Source organism: Prionailurus viverrinus, chromosome A2 (assembly GCF_022837055.1).
Source record: "Prionailurus viverrinus isolate Anna chromosome A2, UM_Priviv_1.0, whole genome shotgun sequence".
Taxonomy (NCBI): Eukaryota; Metazoa; Chordata; class Mammalia; order Carnivora; family Felidae; genus Prionailurus; species Prionailurus viverrinus.
In genome coordinates, this window is record NC_062562.1 from 166,658,885 (window position 1) to 166,678,474 (window position 19,590).

A 19,590-nucleotide genomic window follows, 5' to 3' on the forward strand; every position below is an offset into this window, starting at 1 on the left:
TTTCTCCCAGAGGAGGGTCTGACCTTCGGACAGGATCTGGAAGGTTAGAATCGGTAGGTTTAAATTATACACAGGGGCTGCTTTTTAACTTTTGTTTTGTGTCCTCTTTAAACGTATTTCTTGTGTGTTTTGTTTCTGTTTGGCTATTCTAAAGAATCTTGTATATTAAAACAATGGTGAATACAGCACAGTTGTGGTGTGGCTCTCGAGGAAAAGAACGCCGTTCAACCCTTATAGACGGAGGCAGTTACGCTTGGCACTTAGAGAAAAGGTGGGTGGGGGCTGAGGGGTGACCACGTACCCACAGAGAGCCAAAAAGCTGGATTCTAAAACACGGAGATGTGGGATGGGCTTAAGAGATCCTTCCTTAGCCTGATTTCAGTGTGCTGCCTTGATATGTCATGGCCAAGTATATGCTGAAAAGGTCTTTGTTTGTTAGCCATTAATCCATTCGGCAAGCATTTTGTATACAGCGCTGAGTCCCAGATTCTGAATAGGCACCGGGGACCCAGATTTCCAGCATGAGGATTTCAGATTGTGTGTGTCTGTCTGTCTGTCTTCTGTTCTCTGGGGGTGTGGTGGGAACCTGGTAGGAGCAGTTACTTTTTTTTTTTTTTTTTTCATTTCAATTCAGCACAGCAATTGCTACCATTGGTACCAGGGACCCTTTTTGAGTGACAGATGAGGGAGAACCCAGGAGAAGCTTCTGCAGCAGCAGTAAAGAGATAAATCCCTAAACAGCACAGGGACAGGCCCCAGCACGGTGGTGGTGGACGAAGGGCAGGAAAGGGCAGTTTGCAGTCACACACGCAACGCAAATGTCAAAGAAAGGCGAGAAGATGGCCCACTTCACTCAAAATCTGAGAAATGTGCATTAAACCAATGCCAAGTACTGTGTCTGCCCACTGGAGCCATTGTCATAATGCAGACCCCCCCCCCCATAAACTGTAAGTTAGAGAGCGTGAGTCTATATCGACTAGGACTCAGATGCCTCTGCCTGAGGCAGTAGACGGCTGCCCCACGACTCACGCACAACCCCCCGGGACCCTCCCCATCGCCACGTGACCCCAGCCCCCCTCGAGAGAGGTCCCTTCCCCTCTGTTGGCCAAAGGCATGAGAGCCGGTGAGTATGAAGCAGGGCCCGGATGCTTTAGGAGCCCCCATGTGTCCCCCTTGCTCACCTCCTCCTGCTGTGACCCAGTTCGTTCCCGACGAGGGCTGGGAGCTTCAGCCTGGGTCCCAGAACCAGGACGCCACACGGAGAACCCAGTGTAGCCGTGCGTTTACCAGGACGTGACATTAGCAAGAGATAAGCTTTCATTTTTTTAAGCACTGAAGGTAGGGGCTCCGTGTTTGGACCCTGAAGCTGGTTTAGTGAAAGCTGACCATAAAACCTTTCAACACAGCAGTTGCAGTGCTGGTAGCTAGCTTAACTGACGGTCTCGTCCACGCGCAAAGATACGAGCGAGCGAGTTTTCTGCAGCGCCGTTTATGGTAACGAAGAACAAAAGGAAACAGCCTAAATTTCCGTCAGCAGGGAAGGCACCAAATAAATTGTAGTATGTATACATTGTTAATTATAATGTATGTAATATATATTATATATAAATTTATAATATATAATATAAATTATATATACAATTTATATATATCATTTATATATATAAATTATATATCCATGTATATATATATATCCATATAATGGAATACCACACATCTGTTACAACTTTTCAGAATTACTTACATAATTGTACATTGCAGTATTTACCCCAGTATTTACCATTCAGCAACTTCATGTCCTCAGGCAAGTTTACGTTTTTCATGTTCGTCCACGTCAGCAGGTGTGGATTGACTCATTCATTTCATGTGCTCTCCAACCTTCTCCGTGTGAATGCGCTGATTTAAGCCGCCCCGTCTCCCGCTAGGGGTTAGCTGGGCCACTGCTGCTCAGGCACCGGTGCTGTTGAGAAGGACCTCCTACGCGCCTCCTCACGGGTGTGTGCAGGGGCGTGTGCAACGGTGCTTGCAAGATGCTCCGCCGTGGAGCTGTAGGCCGCACGGCACCGAGCATCGTCACCTCTCACGGCTGTGCCGACTCCAAACAATTGCTCACTCGCGTGCTGCCTGTTTGGCCCCATGTCCAGATGCTGGGCAATGATGTATGTGACAAACATGAGATTGTGGACACAGACCATGTGACGAAAATGTCTTTTAATTCTTTTAATGCTTATTTGTTACTTTGAGAGAGAGACAGACAGACAGAATGCCAGCAGGGGAGGGGCAGAGAGAGAGGGAGACAGAGAGGGAGACACAGAATCCGAAGCAGACTCCAGGCTCCGAGCTGTCAGCACAGAGCCCGATGTGGGGCTCGAACCCACAAACTGTGACACCGTGACCTGAGCCGAAGTCTGACGTGTAACCGACTGAGCCCCCCAGGCACCCCGCAAAAGTATCTTTTAAGTGGTGCGGGAGGATGATAAGTCACCTCAAGGTAACAGTTACCTCTGGGAAGGGAGCAGGCTGAGATCAGGGAAGGGTGGACAGGTGCCCTCAAGTCCATGTTTTATTTAAAAACAAAAACAAAAACAAAACACTGAGGCAATAGGGTTCGGCCTTAAGATTTGACAAAGTTGCTGGTTTCTATGCAGGTGTTTTTATGTTACTTGAACCTGTTTAAAATATCTGTGTGTGTGCAAATATGACCACATATACACAGAGAATCATCTTAAGACATTTTGGAGATATTTAGGTCACCTCTGGGAAGTGGGGGTCAGAAGGGTATTTCACTTGTCACTTTATTCCGTTCTTCAGTGTTTGCATTTTTTTTAGCAACATATATCAAGTTAATGAATTAAAAACTGAGGAGGGGGGCGCCTGGGTGGCTCAGTCGGTTGAGCATCCGACTTCAGCTCAGGTCACGATCTCGCGGTCCGTGAGTTCGAGCCCCACATTGGGCTCTGTGCTGACAGCTCAGAGCCTGGAGCCTGCTTCTGATTCTGTGTCTCCCTCTCTCTCTGCCCCTCCGCCGTTCATTCTCTGTCTCTCTCTGTCTCAAAAATAAATAAACGTTAAAAAATAATAATAAAAAATAAAAAAAAAAACTGAGGAGGGATGAGTTTCTTACTGTGTGGGTTAGATGGAAGGCTTCAAACTCTCAGAACCTGCGTTTTCTCATCTGTAAGATCGACTTTGGAGGGCTACTGTGAGCGTTATGAATTACTCATATCAAACATCTTGCAGAGTGCCTCTACATAGTAGGCACTAAATAAATAATAGTTGTTTACATTATTAATCAAAATGCAGGATACGCTCTGTATGCGAATTTACTCCCCCTGAAACGTGCAGAGGAAATAGATGTAGTGTCTTTATTTCTCAATAACTGATCTGTTCTTCCACATGAGCTCCCCATGAGGGAAAATGGATCTTTGAGCCGGGAAACTTAGTTTGATTCAATAATTTAAACCCACAGCCAGTGTTTAAACCCCTTTCGGTGAGGGCTGTCTCTTTAGATTTAAACACCTAGACTCTCAGATCACTGCTGCCTGCGCCCCTGGGGAGATGGTGTCAGATTTAGCAAACAAAAATACAGGACATGCAGTTCCCTTTAATTTCAGGCAAACAGCAAGTAATTTTTTTTAGTGGTAAGTCCCAAATACTGCATGGGACATATTTATACAAATATATATATATATATATTTGTATACAGTATATAAATATATATTTACATACTGTAGTGTTCATCTGAAATGCCCATGTAATTGAATATCCTATCTGTGGGTCAATGGTGGAGGGGGTATAGGGGGGAGAGGGAATAAGGTCCCAGGGCCTCCCGGACTTTGGATGTGCATTAGACAGTGTCTGGGTCCAGTCCAGTGGACAGGCTCTGAGTTCCGTGGCTGGTGCGACCCACAGGCTGTGTCTCAGCTCAGCCAGGGTCTGGGGTCTGAAGCCCCTTTGTTTTTCTGGCACATCCTCTTTGGGCCCTGGACTGGGACCACTCTTTAGCCACTGCAGTGGGGTCTTTAAGCCTGACTACGGTGGGATCTGTGCCAGGTTTTGTGGCTCTCAATTGAGCCACTGGTCTGTGGCCCCAGAGAAGCACGCAGAAGGTACGATGACCCCAAGGAAGCTGAACTCCAGCCATCCCTCTCCCCGAACAGTCCATGTTCGCCTCCAGCTCAGATGTGGCCCATCTCTGTGAGCTCATAGAGTCCCAGAGTCCCCAGCCTGAAGCAGAGAGCAGGAAACAACCCGACGACCATGTCCCTGTGATGGACCCTTCTCTGCCCACCCGCTTCCCGCCTGCCTTCATCATCCCCAGTCCCCCAGGATCACAGGGCTCCTTCCTGGACGCTCTGCGATCACCACTCAGCACTCACTCCATGAACATGTAGTCAAGTACCCACTATATCCCGAGTACCATCCAGGTGCTAGAAATAACAGGAGGAAGACGGCATCTCATTTTGTCCCTATAAATTCTAGAGCTTACACTCTGGTGCAGTTGAACACGCGGACAGTGAGCAAATTCTGAAAATTTCTGTTATAAGGACCCAACTTTACAGAATGTGACAGTGACCTCTCTAAAGGGGAAGAAAACAGGGACAGGTGGGGGCTGGTGGCATGGTCATGAGAGGTGCTCTTTCCCATTGGGTGGCTGGAGAAGGCATTTGAGCAGAGACTTCAACGAAGAAAAAAGCCATGCCAGCGTCTGGGGACAGAGAGAATGATACGCGTCCTTCAGAATCTGCAGAAGTCCAGCTGGCTGGAACAGAGTGGATTTGCAGAGCGGGCAGAGAGATCAGAAAGGTCGCCCACCTCATAGTCTACTTTCAAAATGATATAGAAATAATTTGGGAAGCCCCTTGTGCTTTCTGGACTCTCTTCTTGCTCACGAGAATAAGGCTGTTGACCATGGACTGAAGCCAAGGAGGTCTGTGCCTTCCCTCACACCGCGGGGCCCCGGGCTTCCTGGCAGCCTGGAGCTGGGAAGCCGCAAGCACAGTTCCGGGGGAGATGGACGCACAGGCGAAAGTCTACAACATAGCCCTGCTGTGGTCGCGAGTGTTTACCAGGTGTTCCAAGAGGCCAGCGGAGGGGATGGCTTCTCTCGCAGGAAGCCGTCCAGGATTGGCCGCTTGAGCCGTTCACTCGAACTCCGCGCACGGCGTGTGATTTGTGTCGGTGCAAGGACCGTGGAGCGGGGAGGGGGTGAACCAAGTCAGGCTCTGTAAAATGATGTGTATGCATTTCTGCAGCGGGAACACAGGGAGTTTTCATCGGGCCCCTTGTGATGAACGAGGGCCCAGAGGAAGACAGACAGCCTGCAGTACAAGGGCCTGTCCGGGCCCACACGTGTGCAAGCTGTAAGGAAGGCCGGGGTTCTCTCCTGCTTCGGCTACACTAACAACCTTCTTTCTGTTTCTTGTCTGGCTCCCCCTCCCTACCTGCCCAGGTCCTGGAGTCCCCACGGTGACAGTGCACAACACAACGGATAAGAAAAGTAAGTACCTTTTGCTCTTTTCTGGAACCTTCCCGTGCCATGGCAGAGAGGAAGCTGAGCCTTGCGAGAGAGTCCAGCCCACGGAGTCCTGTCTGGAGACCCAGAGTTGGGGATGTCCTCGCAGTTCAGAGTGACCCCCACGACTGGCAGTATCGATCAAATGTCAGAGCCACCCAGACAGAAGGTGCCCCCGCCCCACGAGTGCTGAGGCCCGGAGGCCACCGCGACCATGCAGGGCCCCTGTGTGGGGCGCTGAACAGGGCCCATGGCCCCCAGCTCCTCAGTCTGGCCCTCCCGACCCTCCCCTCCTCTTAGAACCTCCCACTGGGGGCCAAGGCTCCATGGGTGCTTTGAGACTCACCTGCCCTTTGTGGCGGGGGGACACCCTCACAGCACGGAGGGGCTTCACGTGCATGCCGCTGCAGGGACGAAACTTTCCGGAGCCTCTTGAGGACCTCACAGCACATTTTTGCTTGAGGGGACCCCGTGCAGGTTGACACGCACATGCAGAGGTCTGTCCCCTTCTTGGCCTTACTTCTTGACCTTCCTGTCCCCAAGGAACCCTACTGCCTCCTTCCTCCCAACTCCTCCCTCCTTCCTACCAGGGCACCACCCGCCTCCGCTCTGTACCCTGCCCTCGAACAGCAAGTCAGACCTGAGGCCCCGATGGCGGGGTGACCCTGCACGTCCCTCGAGTGTCACGGCAGCAGGCCATCAGTGACTCTGACTCCTGTCTCGGTGGTAGGGCTTCGAACGGCACTGGCGAGGGGGAAAGCGTGGAAGAGGGGGTCTCCCGCCATCTGTTTAGACACTGGTTAAAAAGTGGTCAAAGTGTTCAAAAGTGGGTAAAACAGATTTATTTCAAGAGACAGCATTTAGAGAGTATTCCCAGATAATGACAGTATTCCACAAAGCTCATCAAATGATGACTAGAAATGCATAATTAAAAAAAAATCAGAAATAGATTTTTAAAATCACTTAAATGTAAAAAAAAAAAAAGGCAAAAAGAGGGACATCAGATGGTTACAAAACCCACTCAAAACACTTGTGTGGCCCTCAAAGGGGAGAAGGGAGGGAGGGGGCTGTGTTGGCCTCCCTGTGTGCTGGGGGGAGTGGGGGTTCAGGGTGAAGGGTGCCCGGCCCCAGGCCTCATCTCCAGCACGACTGGGGAACGTTTCTAGGAGCCTGTGAGGTTTGGGGGTCTGGCCACACGTCCAGTAGGGACAGGGTTTGACACAGGATTCCCTGGGCTGCACCCGCCTCCCCTGCCCGCCCCCAGGCTGCCCGCTCTTCCCAGCACAAGGGCTTGGAGAGTCCTGGGGAGCCTGGCCAGCAGGTCGGGCCAGGACCCCCACCCCAAGGCATGTGTCTGTGGGATCGACAGACACGGCCCGCATGACAGGCCTCGAGTGTTCATGCCAGAATCTCCTTAGCTACGGATTTCACCAGAAAAGATGGAAGTATTTCACAAAGCCTCTGCTGGGGCATCCTTTTTTTCTGACGAAAACATGGATTGTTCCATTAAGAGGGTTTGTTAAAATACAAGAGGACGTAGATAATTTCCCGATATTTCATGAAGTTTTTCCCTTCTTAAAAATCTACAGTCTGATGAAAACTGAATGAGGTGTGTGGCCAGCGGCTCCACCCCAGTGTTGGTGTCTTGCTCTCAAGGCCACGCCGGGTCACGGAGGCCGTCACTCCTGGGGGAGGCTGGGTACAGAGCACGTGGAACTATGCCCTATTTTTTTTTATTTTTTTAATGTTTGTTTTTGAGAAAGACAGAGCATGAGTGGGGGAGGGGCAGAGAGAGAGGGAGGCACAGAATCCAAAGCAGGCTCCAGGCTCTGAGCCATCAGCACAGAGCCCGATGCAGGGCTGGAACTCACAGATTGCGAGATCATGACCCAAGCCGAAGTCGGACATTCAACCGACTGAGCCACCCAGGCTCCCCAAAGGCTTCTTTTAAAGTAGAAGAACCTCGCCTGTCAGCTAGGGTCTGGCGGTGTCACGGAACCCTAACACAGCAGTCGCTTCAACGGGACGGAACACGTTGCTGTCTGTGTGCATCCCCGTCTGCCACGCCAGCTCCACAGTCATCATGCCCTCCTGCCTGCCCCACCGCTTGTCCAGCTCGTCACTTCCGCCCTCGAGTGGCTTTGTGATGAAAAGTGGCCAGAAGGTGGAGAGAGGGCAAAGCACGACCGTCCCTGCAGGCTGGTCCTGCAAGGGCCACCCGCACGCCCGCGTTCCTGTTGCCGGTCACAGCTTAGTTCCTCGTCCCGCTGGCTGTGGAGAACGCACAGAGATGGCTTTTGTCCCGGCTCCTTGCACCTCAGAGGAAGTCGGGGTTTCATGGCCGAGCGCTAACAGCTGCCACCACCCAAATCTTCACGTGGGAGTCTCCCGGGGCTCCTGTCCCAGCGCGGCACACATGGGGCGCTGGATTCTGTCCCGGCTCTGGAGGCTGCGAGTTCAAGAGCGAGGTGTCAGCAGGCGACTTTGTTCGGAGGCTGTAAGGGAGAGTCGGGTCCAGGTCTCTGCCCGGATTCTGGTGGCTTCTGGCAATTATGGGTGTTTCTTGGCTTGTGTGAGAGCCAGTCTGCCTCCTCACACGGCCTCCCTGTGTGCGTCCCTGTGTCCAAATGTCCCCCTTTTCCTAAGGACACCAGTCGTATTGGATCAGGGTCCCTGATGGCCTCAACTAAACTTGTTTCCTCTGCAAAAACCCTCATCCCAAATAAGATATGGGGAGGTTAGGACTTCAGCATCTTGGGGGACACAGTCCAGCACACGACACAGCAAAACAAAGGTTTGTATTTCGCTCACACAAAGTTCAGATGGTGTGATCCTTGTCGCTCTTCTGAGAGGAACCTGGGCTTACAAGTTCCTTCCAGACTGCGGCCCATCATCATCACCCCAGCTTCCGGCCACGTGGACGGGAAGAAGGAGAAAGGGAAGATGCTGTGGGTCAGGACATCAGACCTTGCACAGCCTAGCAGTGGTATGCGGCATTTCCAGCGGCCAGAACCCCCTCACGTGGGCCCGCCAAGGTGCAAGGGAAGCCCAGGAAGGAGGGAGAGAGGCCCGTGGTGCCTCCTGTCACCGTCACAGGACGAAGGAGCATGGGTCTAGGATGCCACTGGCAACCTTTGCCAGTCCTTGAGAGAAGTGACTGAGTGCAGAAATATTGGCCAATTTTGTATAGATCACTCTGCCAGCACAAGCTTGTCGAATACTTCCCTGAACCAGCCCATGGAGTGCTCTCCAGAGGCCCCAGACTGTGACAGAGGTGCTCGTGCTGGAGGGGTCCCTATGAGGGGGCTGACCCCACACACACCAGGGAGGGTTCTCTGACTGTGGCCGTGAGCACCGCCTGGGGACGCAGGAACACAGGAGGAGAGCACAGAGCCAGCAGGGGAAGCTCCAGGGACAGATGGGTGGTTATGGGGGCGTGGGGCCAGGGACCCGCTCCTACCCGCATGAGCCTGGAATCTTCTGAGGGCACAGAAGACAGAAGACGTAATAACAGACCTAAACAGAGAGGCACATGTCGGTCAGTGCCTGGCGTGAGCAGGGATGCGAATCCTGGGGTCTTTGTCAGACCCAGAGTCAAGGTCCGAGAGACCTCGATGAAGGGTAGAGATTTGTGGACTTTTCAAATTTGGTAGGGATTGGGATTTCGGTTGTTTTTGTGATTTTCTTTAAAAAAAAAAAAAATTGTCCTCATTTTCCCAACTCTGCTGTAGGAATTCCCAGATAAGAAGCGGGCTCCGTTTGGAGCGGTAGGCAGGACAAGGGCCGAGTGCTGGTTTGTTTGACTCACTGGGCGTCAGGTGGCCGTGCATATGGGGCTCATCACGGAGAAGAAAGGAAAGCTGTTTCGTTCTGGAAATCCCAGATCTGGGAGTTAAAAAGGATGATAGGCAACAACTAATCGAACTTCTTCACTTCCAAGGCTGGAGGTCGGAGACCCCGACAGCTGCGGGCCACAGAGCTCCGGAAGGAGTGTTCCTCATGCCCCATGTAGACGGCATGTTGGTCCCACCCACTCAGCAGCCTCAGTGCTCATCCCTCGGGGCTCCCTTGGTCTGAGAGTCCCCCGTGTCCTCAGCAGAAGCCAGACCCCACGGCCTCGGTAGTCTGATGTGACACGTGATGCCCAAGGGCTGTGACGGTCACAGTACTGTCACATAGCACATGATGAGGCTCTTTTCCTTGCTTCTCATCAATAACCCGTGAGAATGGCAGCCGGCTCCATTTCACAGATGACAAAACTGAGGCTCGGATCGCGGGAATCCCAACAGCTGATGTGTTATTTCTTCTGGAATTCTGACTGTTGAAGAGCAAATTATCTGAATTCTTCAAGGAGACGGTGGGAAGTGGGTTTAAAAAGAGAGAAAAGCTGGGGCGCCTTGGTGGCGCAGTCGGTTAAGCGTCCGACTTCAGCCAGGTCACGATCTCGCAGTCCGTGAGTTCGAGCCCCGCGTCAGGCTCTGGGCTGATGGCTCGGAGCCTGGAGCCTGTTTCCGATTCTGTGTCTCCCTCTCTCTCTGCCCCTCCCCCGTTCATGCTCTGTCTCTCTCTGTCCCAAAAATAAATAAACATTGAAAAAAAAAATTTAAAAAAAAAAAAAAAAGAGAGAAAAGAAGGAAGAAAGGAAAGGGAGAGTAAAAACACCAGCAAGTCACAGTGAACCCTCTAGTCTGCTCCGCGTTCTTAAAGATGAGGTAAAATGGAAAAATGTTCCAATTTCTCGGCTCACTCAGTGAGAACATTGATGGCAAGCCTGTTGGGTGCCAGCCGCCAGCGTGGGGCCCAAGCAGATGACGTGACTTGAAAATAAGTACCAGAGCAGGAGACCCCATGCCTGGAACCCCCAGCTCCTCCTGCTCCGTCACAGAGGGTGGCACCACAGACAGGCCTGGGTCCTCCTGGACAGAGAGAACCAGAAGCTGCAGGTGTGGTAGCATATCGGACCCCGCGCTTGGGGTCCCAGCCTCGGGTTTTGTCGGCGGGATGTGTGAGAGGCTCTTTTCTGTGTGTGTAACTTTCGATGTGTCCTCTGACAGAGCTTCTCGCCCCATCTCGTCCCCAGCCGCGTCGCCGGCACAGAACAAAGCGCTCTCGGTGTTTGTGACACTGGGTGGGTCCCTCTCCGTTGAGGAGTCCGTGTGGGGGGCCGGGCCCCTGCCTGGAGTGGGCGGTGGTCGAAGCTGCGGGTCCACGAGTGTGACCCCTGCTGGGCCGGGACTAGCCGACCGCCCTCACGTGCAGGTGCGCTCCAGGTGAGCTGAGTTCTTTCCTTCCAGGCGTGGCACAAGGTGAAGGGCGGGCAGGCGCCTCTCATCTGTAGTCGCAAACCCAGCCTGCGGTCCCGCATCCTCGATGCTGCCAAGCCCCACCCCACGCGGGCTCGTTATGAGTGATGCTGCGCCGGGAATATGTTCTGGAAACTTGACCTGGCCAGGGGCCCAGAGAGTAACCGTGGCGTCCACGTGACTAGGCCAGCACTTAGGAATCACTTGCTATGGGCCCGTTCTGTCCTCACGTGACAGTCTGCTATCACCCCCATTTTCCAGTTAAGAAAATCGAGGAAACACATGCGCACACATGCACGTACGGCTAGAAAGCGGTGGGTCCTCTTTCCAGCCTGGCCTTTGCCTCTGGCCCACCATCCATTGGCCTTGCTGTCAACGCGGCCTGAGGGGCTTCTGCAGATCTAGTGTTCTCCATCTGGTGCCCACAGTGAGCCGGCCAGGAGACCCATGCTGGCCTCCTTTCCCCCCCGGAGGAAGAGAAGGTGCTGCTTCTGGGCTGGAGCGGGCCGGGAAGTATTCTGTGGGCTGGAAGGACTGAGCCCTTAAACTTCACCTTCTGGTGCTGGCCACTGAGTGCCCCATCGTCGTGGCATTCACCACTTTCAGCGGGATCGGGGGGCCATCTCATCCCGTGGCCAGCCCGCCCAAGGGCTTTGCACACGGTATCCTGCACGTGCCTCGTTATAGCAAATTACCGGATGACACCACCTCGTCCAGGACCAGAACCATGGCTCACTGACCCCAAGCACACAGTCCTGACCACGGGGGCTCTCTCCCGGACCCCAGGACGCAACAGCTGGAGACGGCTGTGCCGTCACGATAGTCTAAGCAATGTGCGGACAATCGCAGATTCTCTGATCACAGTTCCCAAAACCACCCCCGGCCCTGTCTGGCTCAGCGCCAAGCCCCTAGCGGTGTTTGAACCTCATGCTGGCTTTGGACACGGCAAGCAGAGAGACACAGCCACCTCGTGCGTCAGGAAGGCTGTTCCACCCGGCTGTGTGGAGGGAGACGGAGATGTGGGGGTCCGCATGCCTGTGGCAGTGGCGGGAGGGCCAGCCGGCTCTCCGGAAGGCGGCTTCTGGACAGACTGTGGGAAGCCCGGACTGCCAGCTAACGTGAGGCCTGTGCTCTTTGACCGTGACAGGCACGGAGGGTGGGGGCCGCAGGAAGGCCGCACGGCAGGTGGCGAGACGGGCCCTGCGAGGTCAGGGGTCTGGCTCTGGGCCGATCGTTGCATCCACTCCAGCCCTGCTCTGAAATTTGAAATTACTGTTTCAGAATTCTTTGTCCTTCCTCCTCCTCCCCCATGACCCCAGAGCCACCCTGGGAATATTTGACTTCTTTCCCTTTAGAAAATCTTATCTACGAGCAGAGCCTGCAGGGTGTTCACAGATGTGACTCTGAATTATTTAAAAGCTGTTTCCTTAAGAACGTAATTATGCCTGGGACCAAAGTATACTCATTTGATGCCTGGGTATTCAAACAACTTAGGTACTGGGATAGAAAAACCAACAAGACACAGTTAATGCTCGGCTGGTCGTAACGTAAGTAGGAGAGGGAGTACCACTCAGCTGTGTGGATGCCCTGTCGGCAATCGCGGCACCCTCCCGGTCGGCTCCCTGGCCAGCGGGAGGAAGTGCAGGGGGCGGTGGAGGTGGGCATAGTGTGTGTTCGCAGGCAGCACCCCACAGCGTGTTCTTTACATTGTTTGTTTTTTTGTTTGTTTGCTTCTCTATTTTTGAGAGTGAGAGAGAGCACAAGCGGGGGAGGGACAGAGAGAGGGGAGACAGAGAATCCCAAGCAGGCTCCACACTGTCAACACAAAGCCCGACACGGGGTTCCAACTCACAAACCGTGAGATCATGATCTGAGCCGCAGTCAAGAGTCGGACGCCTAACCGACTGAGCCACCCAGGCGCCCGCACAGCATGTTCTTGAGTGCGTGCTGGCAAACCCCAGGTGACCTGGCTGCCCAGGCCCACTGCCTTACCAACACTCACGGACAGGATTCTCTTCTTCCTCACGTGGGTCTTTATCAAGATGCAAAAGCAACTCCCGCTGCAGCGGACATCAAGACAGTCCTTTTCTGAGATCGTACGAGACGCGAGCTGCCTGGTGGCCTGGCCTTGCCCACGTGGTCCTCGCTGTCTGGGAGCCACCCTGGCCCCTCTGCATCTTTTCCTGAGTAACCGCCCACAGACCACATCCTCTGTGGCCCGCCGGTCAGACGGGAGACAGACGTCAGAGAGACCAGGAGCCCCAAGCCTGGAATGACCCATTCTGTCAAACCCTCGTTGTCTGTGTATCCGGAAAGTCTTCTGGATCCCCAGGACTCCACACACAGGCAGCCTTTGTGGGGGATGGAGTGATCAGATTTACAGATGGGTCATTTTAGACCAAAATACGGCACGTTCAGTGAGCGAGCGTGCGTGTGGTCGACAGAGAGAACGGCACACAGCCAGCCTCCCAGCCCTACCTTGGTGTCCTCCCTCTCTCCCTCCTAGGTCGCTGCCACCCCACCCACCGCTGCACCCAGAACTACGTGGCAGTGTAGTGCATTGTGGGGAGGGGGCCACGTCAGCCCAGGCAACACACAGCCCTTCCTGATTAATCCCATTCACCTGCCTGGCCAGATGCCAGTGGTTGTGCCAAAGATCAGTTCATTCACAGGGACTCTGCCTTCAAGTTCCTTAAAATCCTACTGAAGACAAACCTAGAGCAAAAAGGAGCAACTGTTACCCGACTGTGTGACAGTGACTCTAACGACCGGACATTCAACGTTCAGAGAAAGGAGATCTTCGGGAGCACAGGGGCGCCCGTGCTGGCGTGGCGTCAGCCTGCACTGGTCCGAGCCGCACGGCCCTGGGGCGGCCGACCAGGGGCAGGTGCACACGAGGAAGCCATCGGCAGTGTGCCAGGACAGGCCTGGGCGGTGAGAGGCACAGGAAACCCATGCAGGGCGATGAGACCACGCAGCAGGGCGAAGCAGATGCCTACTCTCCGTGCACGTGCTCTCCTGCGCTCCACCTCCTACAGAAATGCCAGGAGGGGAGCGGGCTGTTCTCATCGTCATCAGGTCAGTCGCCTGTTGGCTTCTGTTAGATTCTGGTCACATTTCCCCAAATTCAGCCAAGCGGTGATGCCCCCACTGCTTCCCTGAACCAACAGAGTCCTCGAACCGCCCACGGGCCATGCCCCATCCGCCCGCCGGGGCACGGGCAGGGAGGCAGCCCCCATGAGCAGGCATTTGCTTCTGCGGTCTCACTGTGTCCAGATCTGATAATAGCTAATTCCACCAAATATTAGAGGGGGCTCACATTTAATTAAGGAGTGGCCATTTGTATGCTCCAGACTGGAGGTCCCCATGGCCATGAAGTCAAAAGAAGAGTCCTCTGGGAACATGCCAATCTTCTCTTATTTCCTCTGCTGAGCTCCTGCCTTCTTTGAATGCAATTATGGGAACAAATAAAATGGCTTAACTCAACTCCCCTGTGGGCCAGCCAGCTCTCTGCTGATAAAACCAGTTGTGTGGGCAATCATTAAATGAGAAATCTAATATTTAACTAAATTTAATAGTCTGTTGCTTTGGTGCCTCTGTGAAGGGTGGGATTTCAATACAGAGGGCGAGCTATTCAAACGCAGTCTGTAGAGTCAGTGCTCGAAGAGAACATTGCACGCTCCCACTCGAAGCCGGCGCTCCGGGGTCCAGGAACGGACGGGCTGTTCCGGAGGTGAGCCTGTGTTCTCGCTAGCTCCAGGCGAGCTGAGCTCGGTGGGCAGCAAAACGACTCTGCAAACCTAAGCACGAAATTTCTCCTTCAGGATCAGCATCAGAGATTGCTGACTGATGCCAGAAAGACTGAATTCAAACGTGTGCCCACGGACGGAGGAGCGTGTCGTGATAAACTGAGAGGCTCCATTCGGTCCTCTTGCGTTTTGAACTCTGGTGGTCCAGTTGGCCTTGCCACCAACAAACTTCCCCAGCTGAGGCTGTCACCTGCACCCCGGAAGCAAACGCGTGCTGCTGCCTCTCGGTGGCAGTGAGCCGCCTTTGTTCTTGTTGGTGAAGACGGTCTACTCATGTGCCTGCTAATTCCCCTCGTCCAGCTTGGCCCACATTTGCACACCCCTAGTCCCTTACCTGTCTCCACCTGGGCTTATCTTGTGGGCACACAGGGAGGGAAAGATGGCAGGTTCCCTGAAGATTGAGGCTTCCAGAAGATCTGTGCACTGGCTCTTGCACTGAGTGCAGGTCTGGGGCAGCGTCCATGAATTCCATCCTGGTCCCGGCATTGACTCAGTGTTAACCTGCGTCCGCCGGGACTCCATCAAGTACCATACGCTTTCCCGTCAGTGCAACGGAAGTGTGCTTTGGTTTCACCGTGGATCGTTTCATGCGGGGAACAATGGTGGAGAGGCTTCGATTGTGTCAACTCTCACCACTCGACAGGCCTGAAACCCTGGGAACCCCTGAAAGCCCCCAGGCTTCTGAAGCACCCAGGAGGACCTCCCAGTCCCTCCCAGCCGCTTCTGTAGCAGAGACCCTCTTGTGGCCATGGAAAGGGGCCATGTGGGAACAGGGAGAAAGCCTGGGGAGAAACCCAGACTTGGCTCCTGTGGGGATGCGCCATTTCCGGGGTATGAACTGGATTTCCCCATCTACTCAGGTGACTGGAAACTCATGCGTTTCGTCCCTGGGATGGGCCCAAACACTGATGCCTGGGGAGTTGGAGGGTGGGAAAGAGTCTGACAGATGACCACAACTCTTACCCTTGGTGTGAAGAGGGGTACCTGAGATAGACTTCTGCTTGACGAGGTGATGTTTGACCTGATGGAGGAGGAGCCAGCAAAGAAAGTTTCTTCAGAGGGAACAGCAAGTGCAAAGCTTCTGTGGCAGCCAAGAACTTGAAAAATGCTACTTTTCTCCTTATCCTGCAGAACTACCTTCTAGACTTCCCGCCCTATCGTTGTGACTAGGATACGGATAAGAAATAGTTAATATCTCACAAACCAATTCCTCTCCACTGAGTGCCTGCAACACTCTTAACAGGAGGAGGGCATTTAGACTCAGCAAAACCTGAGTGCTGCATCGGCTCTCTGAGGAGTCCGGGCTGTGGACATGGGGTGGGCAGCGGGGCCACCTGCCACCCTGGGGCTGTGCTCCTTCCCTAACTTGCGTGCATGGCCAGAAGATAGAGCGTGCCGTCTCTCAGCCACATCTCCGGGTCTCCGAGTTGAGGCCAGGTGTGCTTGGACCTCCCTGTACGTCCCTCGCAGACACAGGTGTCCCGACTTGCTGTCTACAAAGGACCCCGTGTCTTGGCTGCCATGTGGTGTTCAGAATCTTGCACAATCTTGGTCCAACTTAAGAGGTTTTTACCTTTAACTCTACCTGTTTGAAAATTTAGTTTTACCACTTCCCCCCTCACCTTTACATCAAAGCTGAATTTTCTTTTTCCTTTTTTTAAAATTAATGCTTATTTATTTTTGAGAGGGAGAGAGACAGAGTGTGAGTGGTAGAGGGGAAGAGAGAGAGGGAGACACAGAATCGGAAGCAGGCTCCAGGCTCTGAGCTGTCAGCACGGAGCCCGACGCGGGGCCCGAACTCACGAACCATGAGATCATGACCTGAGCCGAAGTCGGACGCTTAACCGACTGAGCCACCCAGGCGCCCCATCAAAGCTGAATTTTCAAATATGTGTGCAGCAACTGGAACTGTCCCTTTCCACTGGCCCCTGAGGGCGTTTGCCATTTCTGTTCCCAAAGAATCCCCCCGATCCCTGAGCACCACTGGTAGCCTTGTGCTGTTCACAGATAACACTGCTCAGTGCTGGAGACTCCTGGTTCTGGGCGATATTTGGCCTCCAGGTGCCTTCGTGCTAAAGGTGTCACTTAGGGTGTCTGTTGTTCTTAAAAGGAGTTTCTATGGGGACAGTTCACCGTTCCTTGTAGCATTGCATGTGGTGTGAGTTTACTCTTGAAAATATTCATGAATGTTTCAAAGGTGGAGGTCCATGCAGACAAAATTTCCTTTCATAATGAGCCACAAGGTGTCCCCACATATGGGCTCAAAGTAAGAGAGGAAGGGGGAAGTCAAATCCGGTGGTTTTATTACAGAGCAGATGGTGGAGTAGGAGGAAGGAGGAGATTAGAGAAGTGGGCTGATGAGAGCATCCTTGCACCTGGACACATACCACTGGGTGCACGTGCATGTAAGGAGCCAGCATAGGACTGACCCCTCTCTCTCTCATTTGGAGGGGAAAGGGCCAGTCTCGCTGCACTGTATCACTGCCAGCTAATATGATCATCCAGATTAAGGTGTGCCAAGCCAGACCACATTATGAGTAGGGTGAGAGATCTGAATCCACCTTTCCTGTAAAATTTTAATAAAGAGCATACTCCAGCCTCTACTCTCTTTTCTTTCCTTGGTTATTTGTTGCAGACTTTGAGTCTGGGGTTCTGTCTTGCCCAGCAAGAGAGCAGACGCAGAATTGAATACGAGAGAGGCTAATGTCCGGGAGGGACAAGAGCCCCAAGTAAGGGTCCTTGCTCCATATTTATTAGGATCAGAAGGCTTACAAATGTGATGGACGTGCAGAGAGAAACAATAAAACAGTGATCGTTAACTTGTGTGTGAGAGAAAGGGGGTTTCAAAGGTATGCAGTGTTAGGGGTTAGGGTCAATACAAATCAAAATGCTGACGCTGAGCAGACGGCCATTTACTGCAGGCATCAGTCACCGTGTCTGTTTATCTGAACTTTTCTAGGGACTGAGTCAGAGAGAGCATGCTACCTCAGGGTTAACAAGGCATTTTTCTTGCTAGTTAGCTCTGGACATCTTTGCCCTGCTGTGGGGCTTTCCACTTCCACCTGTTCTCAGACGCTTTCGTCCTGTGGAAGTGGCTTTCTGCCCTAAGCCTTGTTAACCCAGGCTTAGGGTAGGTTAGGCTTAGGTTAGGTTTTGGTGCAAGCTCAGGGAATTCTTAAATTTATTCCCCACCGTTATCATGGCCACTATATTCGGAAACTCATCTGTCCTAACAGGTGTGTGACGTTGGTTTTCCATAACCAGCAGTGTTGGGATAAAACATACCCAGACCTATGCGTGTGAGTGAGAAAGGCCTTGTGGAAAGATGATATACGTGTGAGTGAGAAATGCGTTGCGGAAAGATGATATACATGTGAGTGAGAAATGCCTTGCAGAAAGACGATTTATAGGGGGCAGAGGAGTTGCCTAATACGGGGGAGGAATCTTTCGTCTACCCAAGCTCCTGACTTGAGACTGGGCACTCCACCTTGTCCTGTATCTTGAGCAAGTTATCTAATGTCTCAGTTTCCTAGTCTGTGCAAAAGAAATAGTAATCATCAACTCCAGGCCCAGTGTAGGAATTAGTGGTCTGATGCACATGACAACACTTGGCTTCCATAAATGACTGCTGAGTCTGACTGTGTCATTTTCCTTTCTCTCGCTTAGAAATTTATGACCTAGAAACAAACGAACACGTAAAGAAGGCCGTACATGACCGACAGATGCCGAAAGTGGAATACAGGAAGATCGAGGTTGACGATTACAGTAAGTACTGCATTGTCTCCCATTTTTTTAAGTTTATTATTTATTTTGAAAGAGAGCATGCGCACAAGCAGGGGAGGGGCAGAGAGAGGGAGAGAGAGAATCCCAAGCAGGCTCTGCACCTTCAGCACAGAGCCCAGCGTGGGACTCAATCCCACGAACCATTTGGTCATGACCTAAGACAAAATCAAGAGTCGTTCACTCAACTGACTGAGCCACCCAGGCGCCCCTGCATTGTCCTCTTTACAAGGAAAGCAAACATCTACTCTGAAACAGCCCAACCATCAGCAGTAGGTTACTGTGCGTCTGAGGCTCCCCCCTGCACCACACTCGCTGGGCTTCATGGCTAGAAATGCATTCCAGCCAGCAAGGAAGAGATTCAGGCGGGGCTCATGGGGGGAAAGCATCCTGCACCAAGCTATTGTGCTGAGAACCAAGAGGCTTCTCTGGAAATTTAAAAAAAAAAAAAAAAAAAAAAAACCTCTCCTCAAGAGGCTGACAATTTAAATAAGGTCCCAGGCTGGAATTCTCTCCTTTGGGGGGGACATGCATGACACCATCCAGAGAAAACGTCCTCCGTGTGGGGATTCCTTTCCTGTTCCATTTGGTATTTTTCTGCTTCATCGTCTAACCTGTCAGTGCTGATCATGGGCCAAGGGGGTATCCTCAGAATGGGGGAAATAATGTAATGGAGGACTGATGTGTTGTAACAACCCAAGAAGCACCCAGAACTCTGCCTTTTCTGTTTCCTTCTTGGTCCTGAACTGTCCATTCGTGCATCCAGTAGACTTTTATAAGCTCCAATGCTGTGCTGGAACCCACCAGGCACTGTAGCCCCAGAGCACTGGTTGCACTCATAGCTCCAGGGGGGGACGCAGGGTCCCCATAGGTTCAATCCTCCTCTCTTCGTTGGCTCCCTAGTCAACCCAGCCAGCCCCTGGCATCCTAACTGCCCACCAGATGTTTACCTTTGGAAACCCCACATGCAAAATGCCCCAGATACGTCTGTCTTTCCCCCTGAGCTCTATCCCCCTCCAGACTTGCCTACTCTGGGAGATGGCACCCTTCTCTTAAACGATTTAGATTTCCCCCTTGAAGGTGTCACGGAGTCCTTCATTCAGGTCCATCTACCCATCACCTCTGAGGTTGGTAAATGGGTCTCCTCTCTTGAGAAAACTCGACTGATTGATGGTAACTGTTA

General features: G+C 52.6%; 1 protein-coding gene across 1 annotated transcript in view; it reads left to right on the plus strand.

Moving 5' to 3' along the window:
- DPP6 (dipeptidyl peptidase like 6) overlaps nucleotides 1-19,590 on the plus strand; it is a 713,986-nt gene that overhangs the window by 675,526 nt on the left and 18,870 nt on the right. The window contains exons 17-18 of the mRNA XM_047850332.1: nucleotides 5,453-5,500; nucleotides 18,294-18,392. Of these exons, the coding sequence (XP_047706288.1) occupies nucleotides 5,453-5,500; nucleotides 18,294-18,392 (147 nt within the window). The remainder of the gene's footprint in view (nucleotides 1-5,452; nucleotides 5,501-18,293; nucleotides 18,393-19,590) is intronic.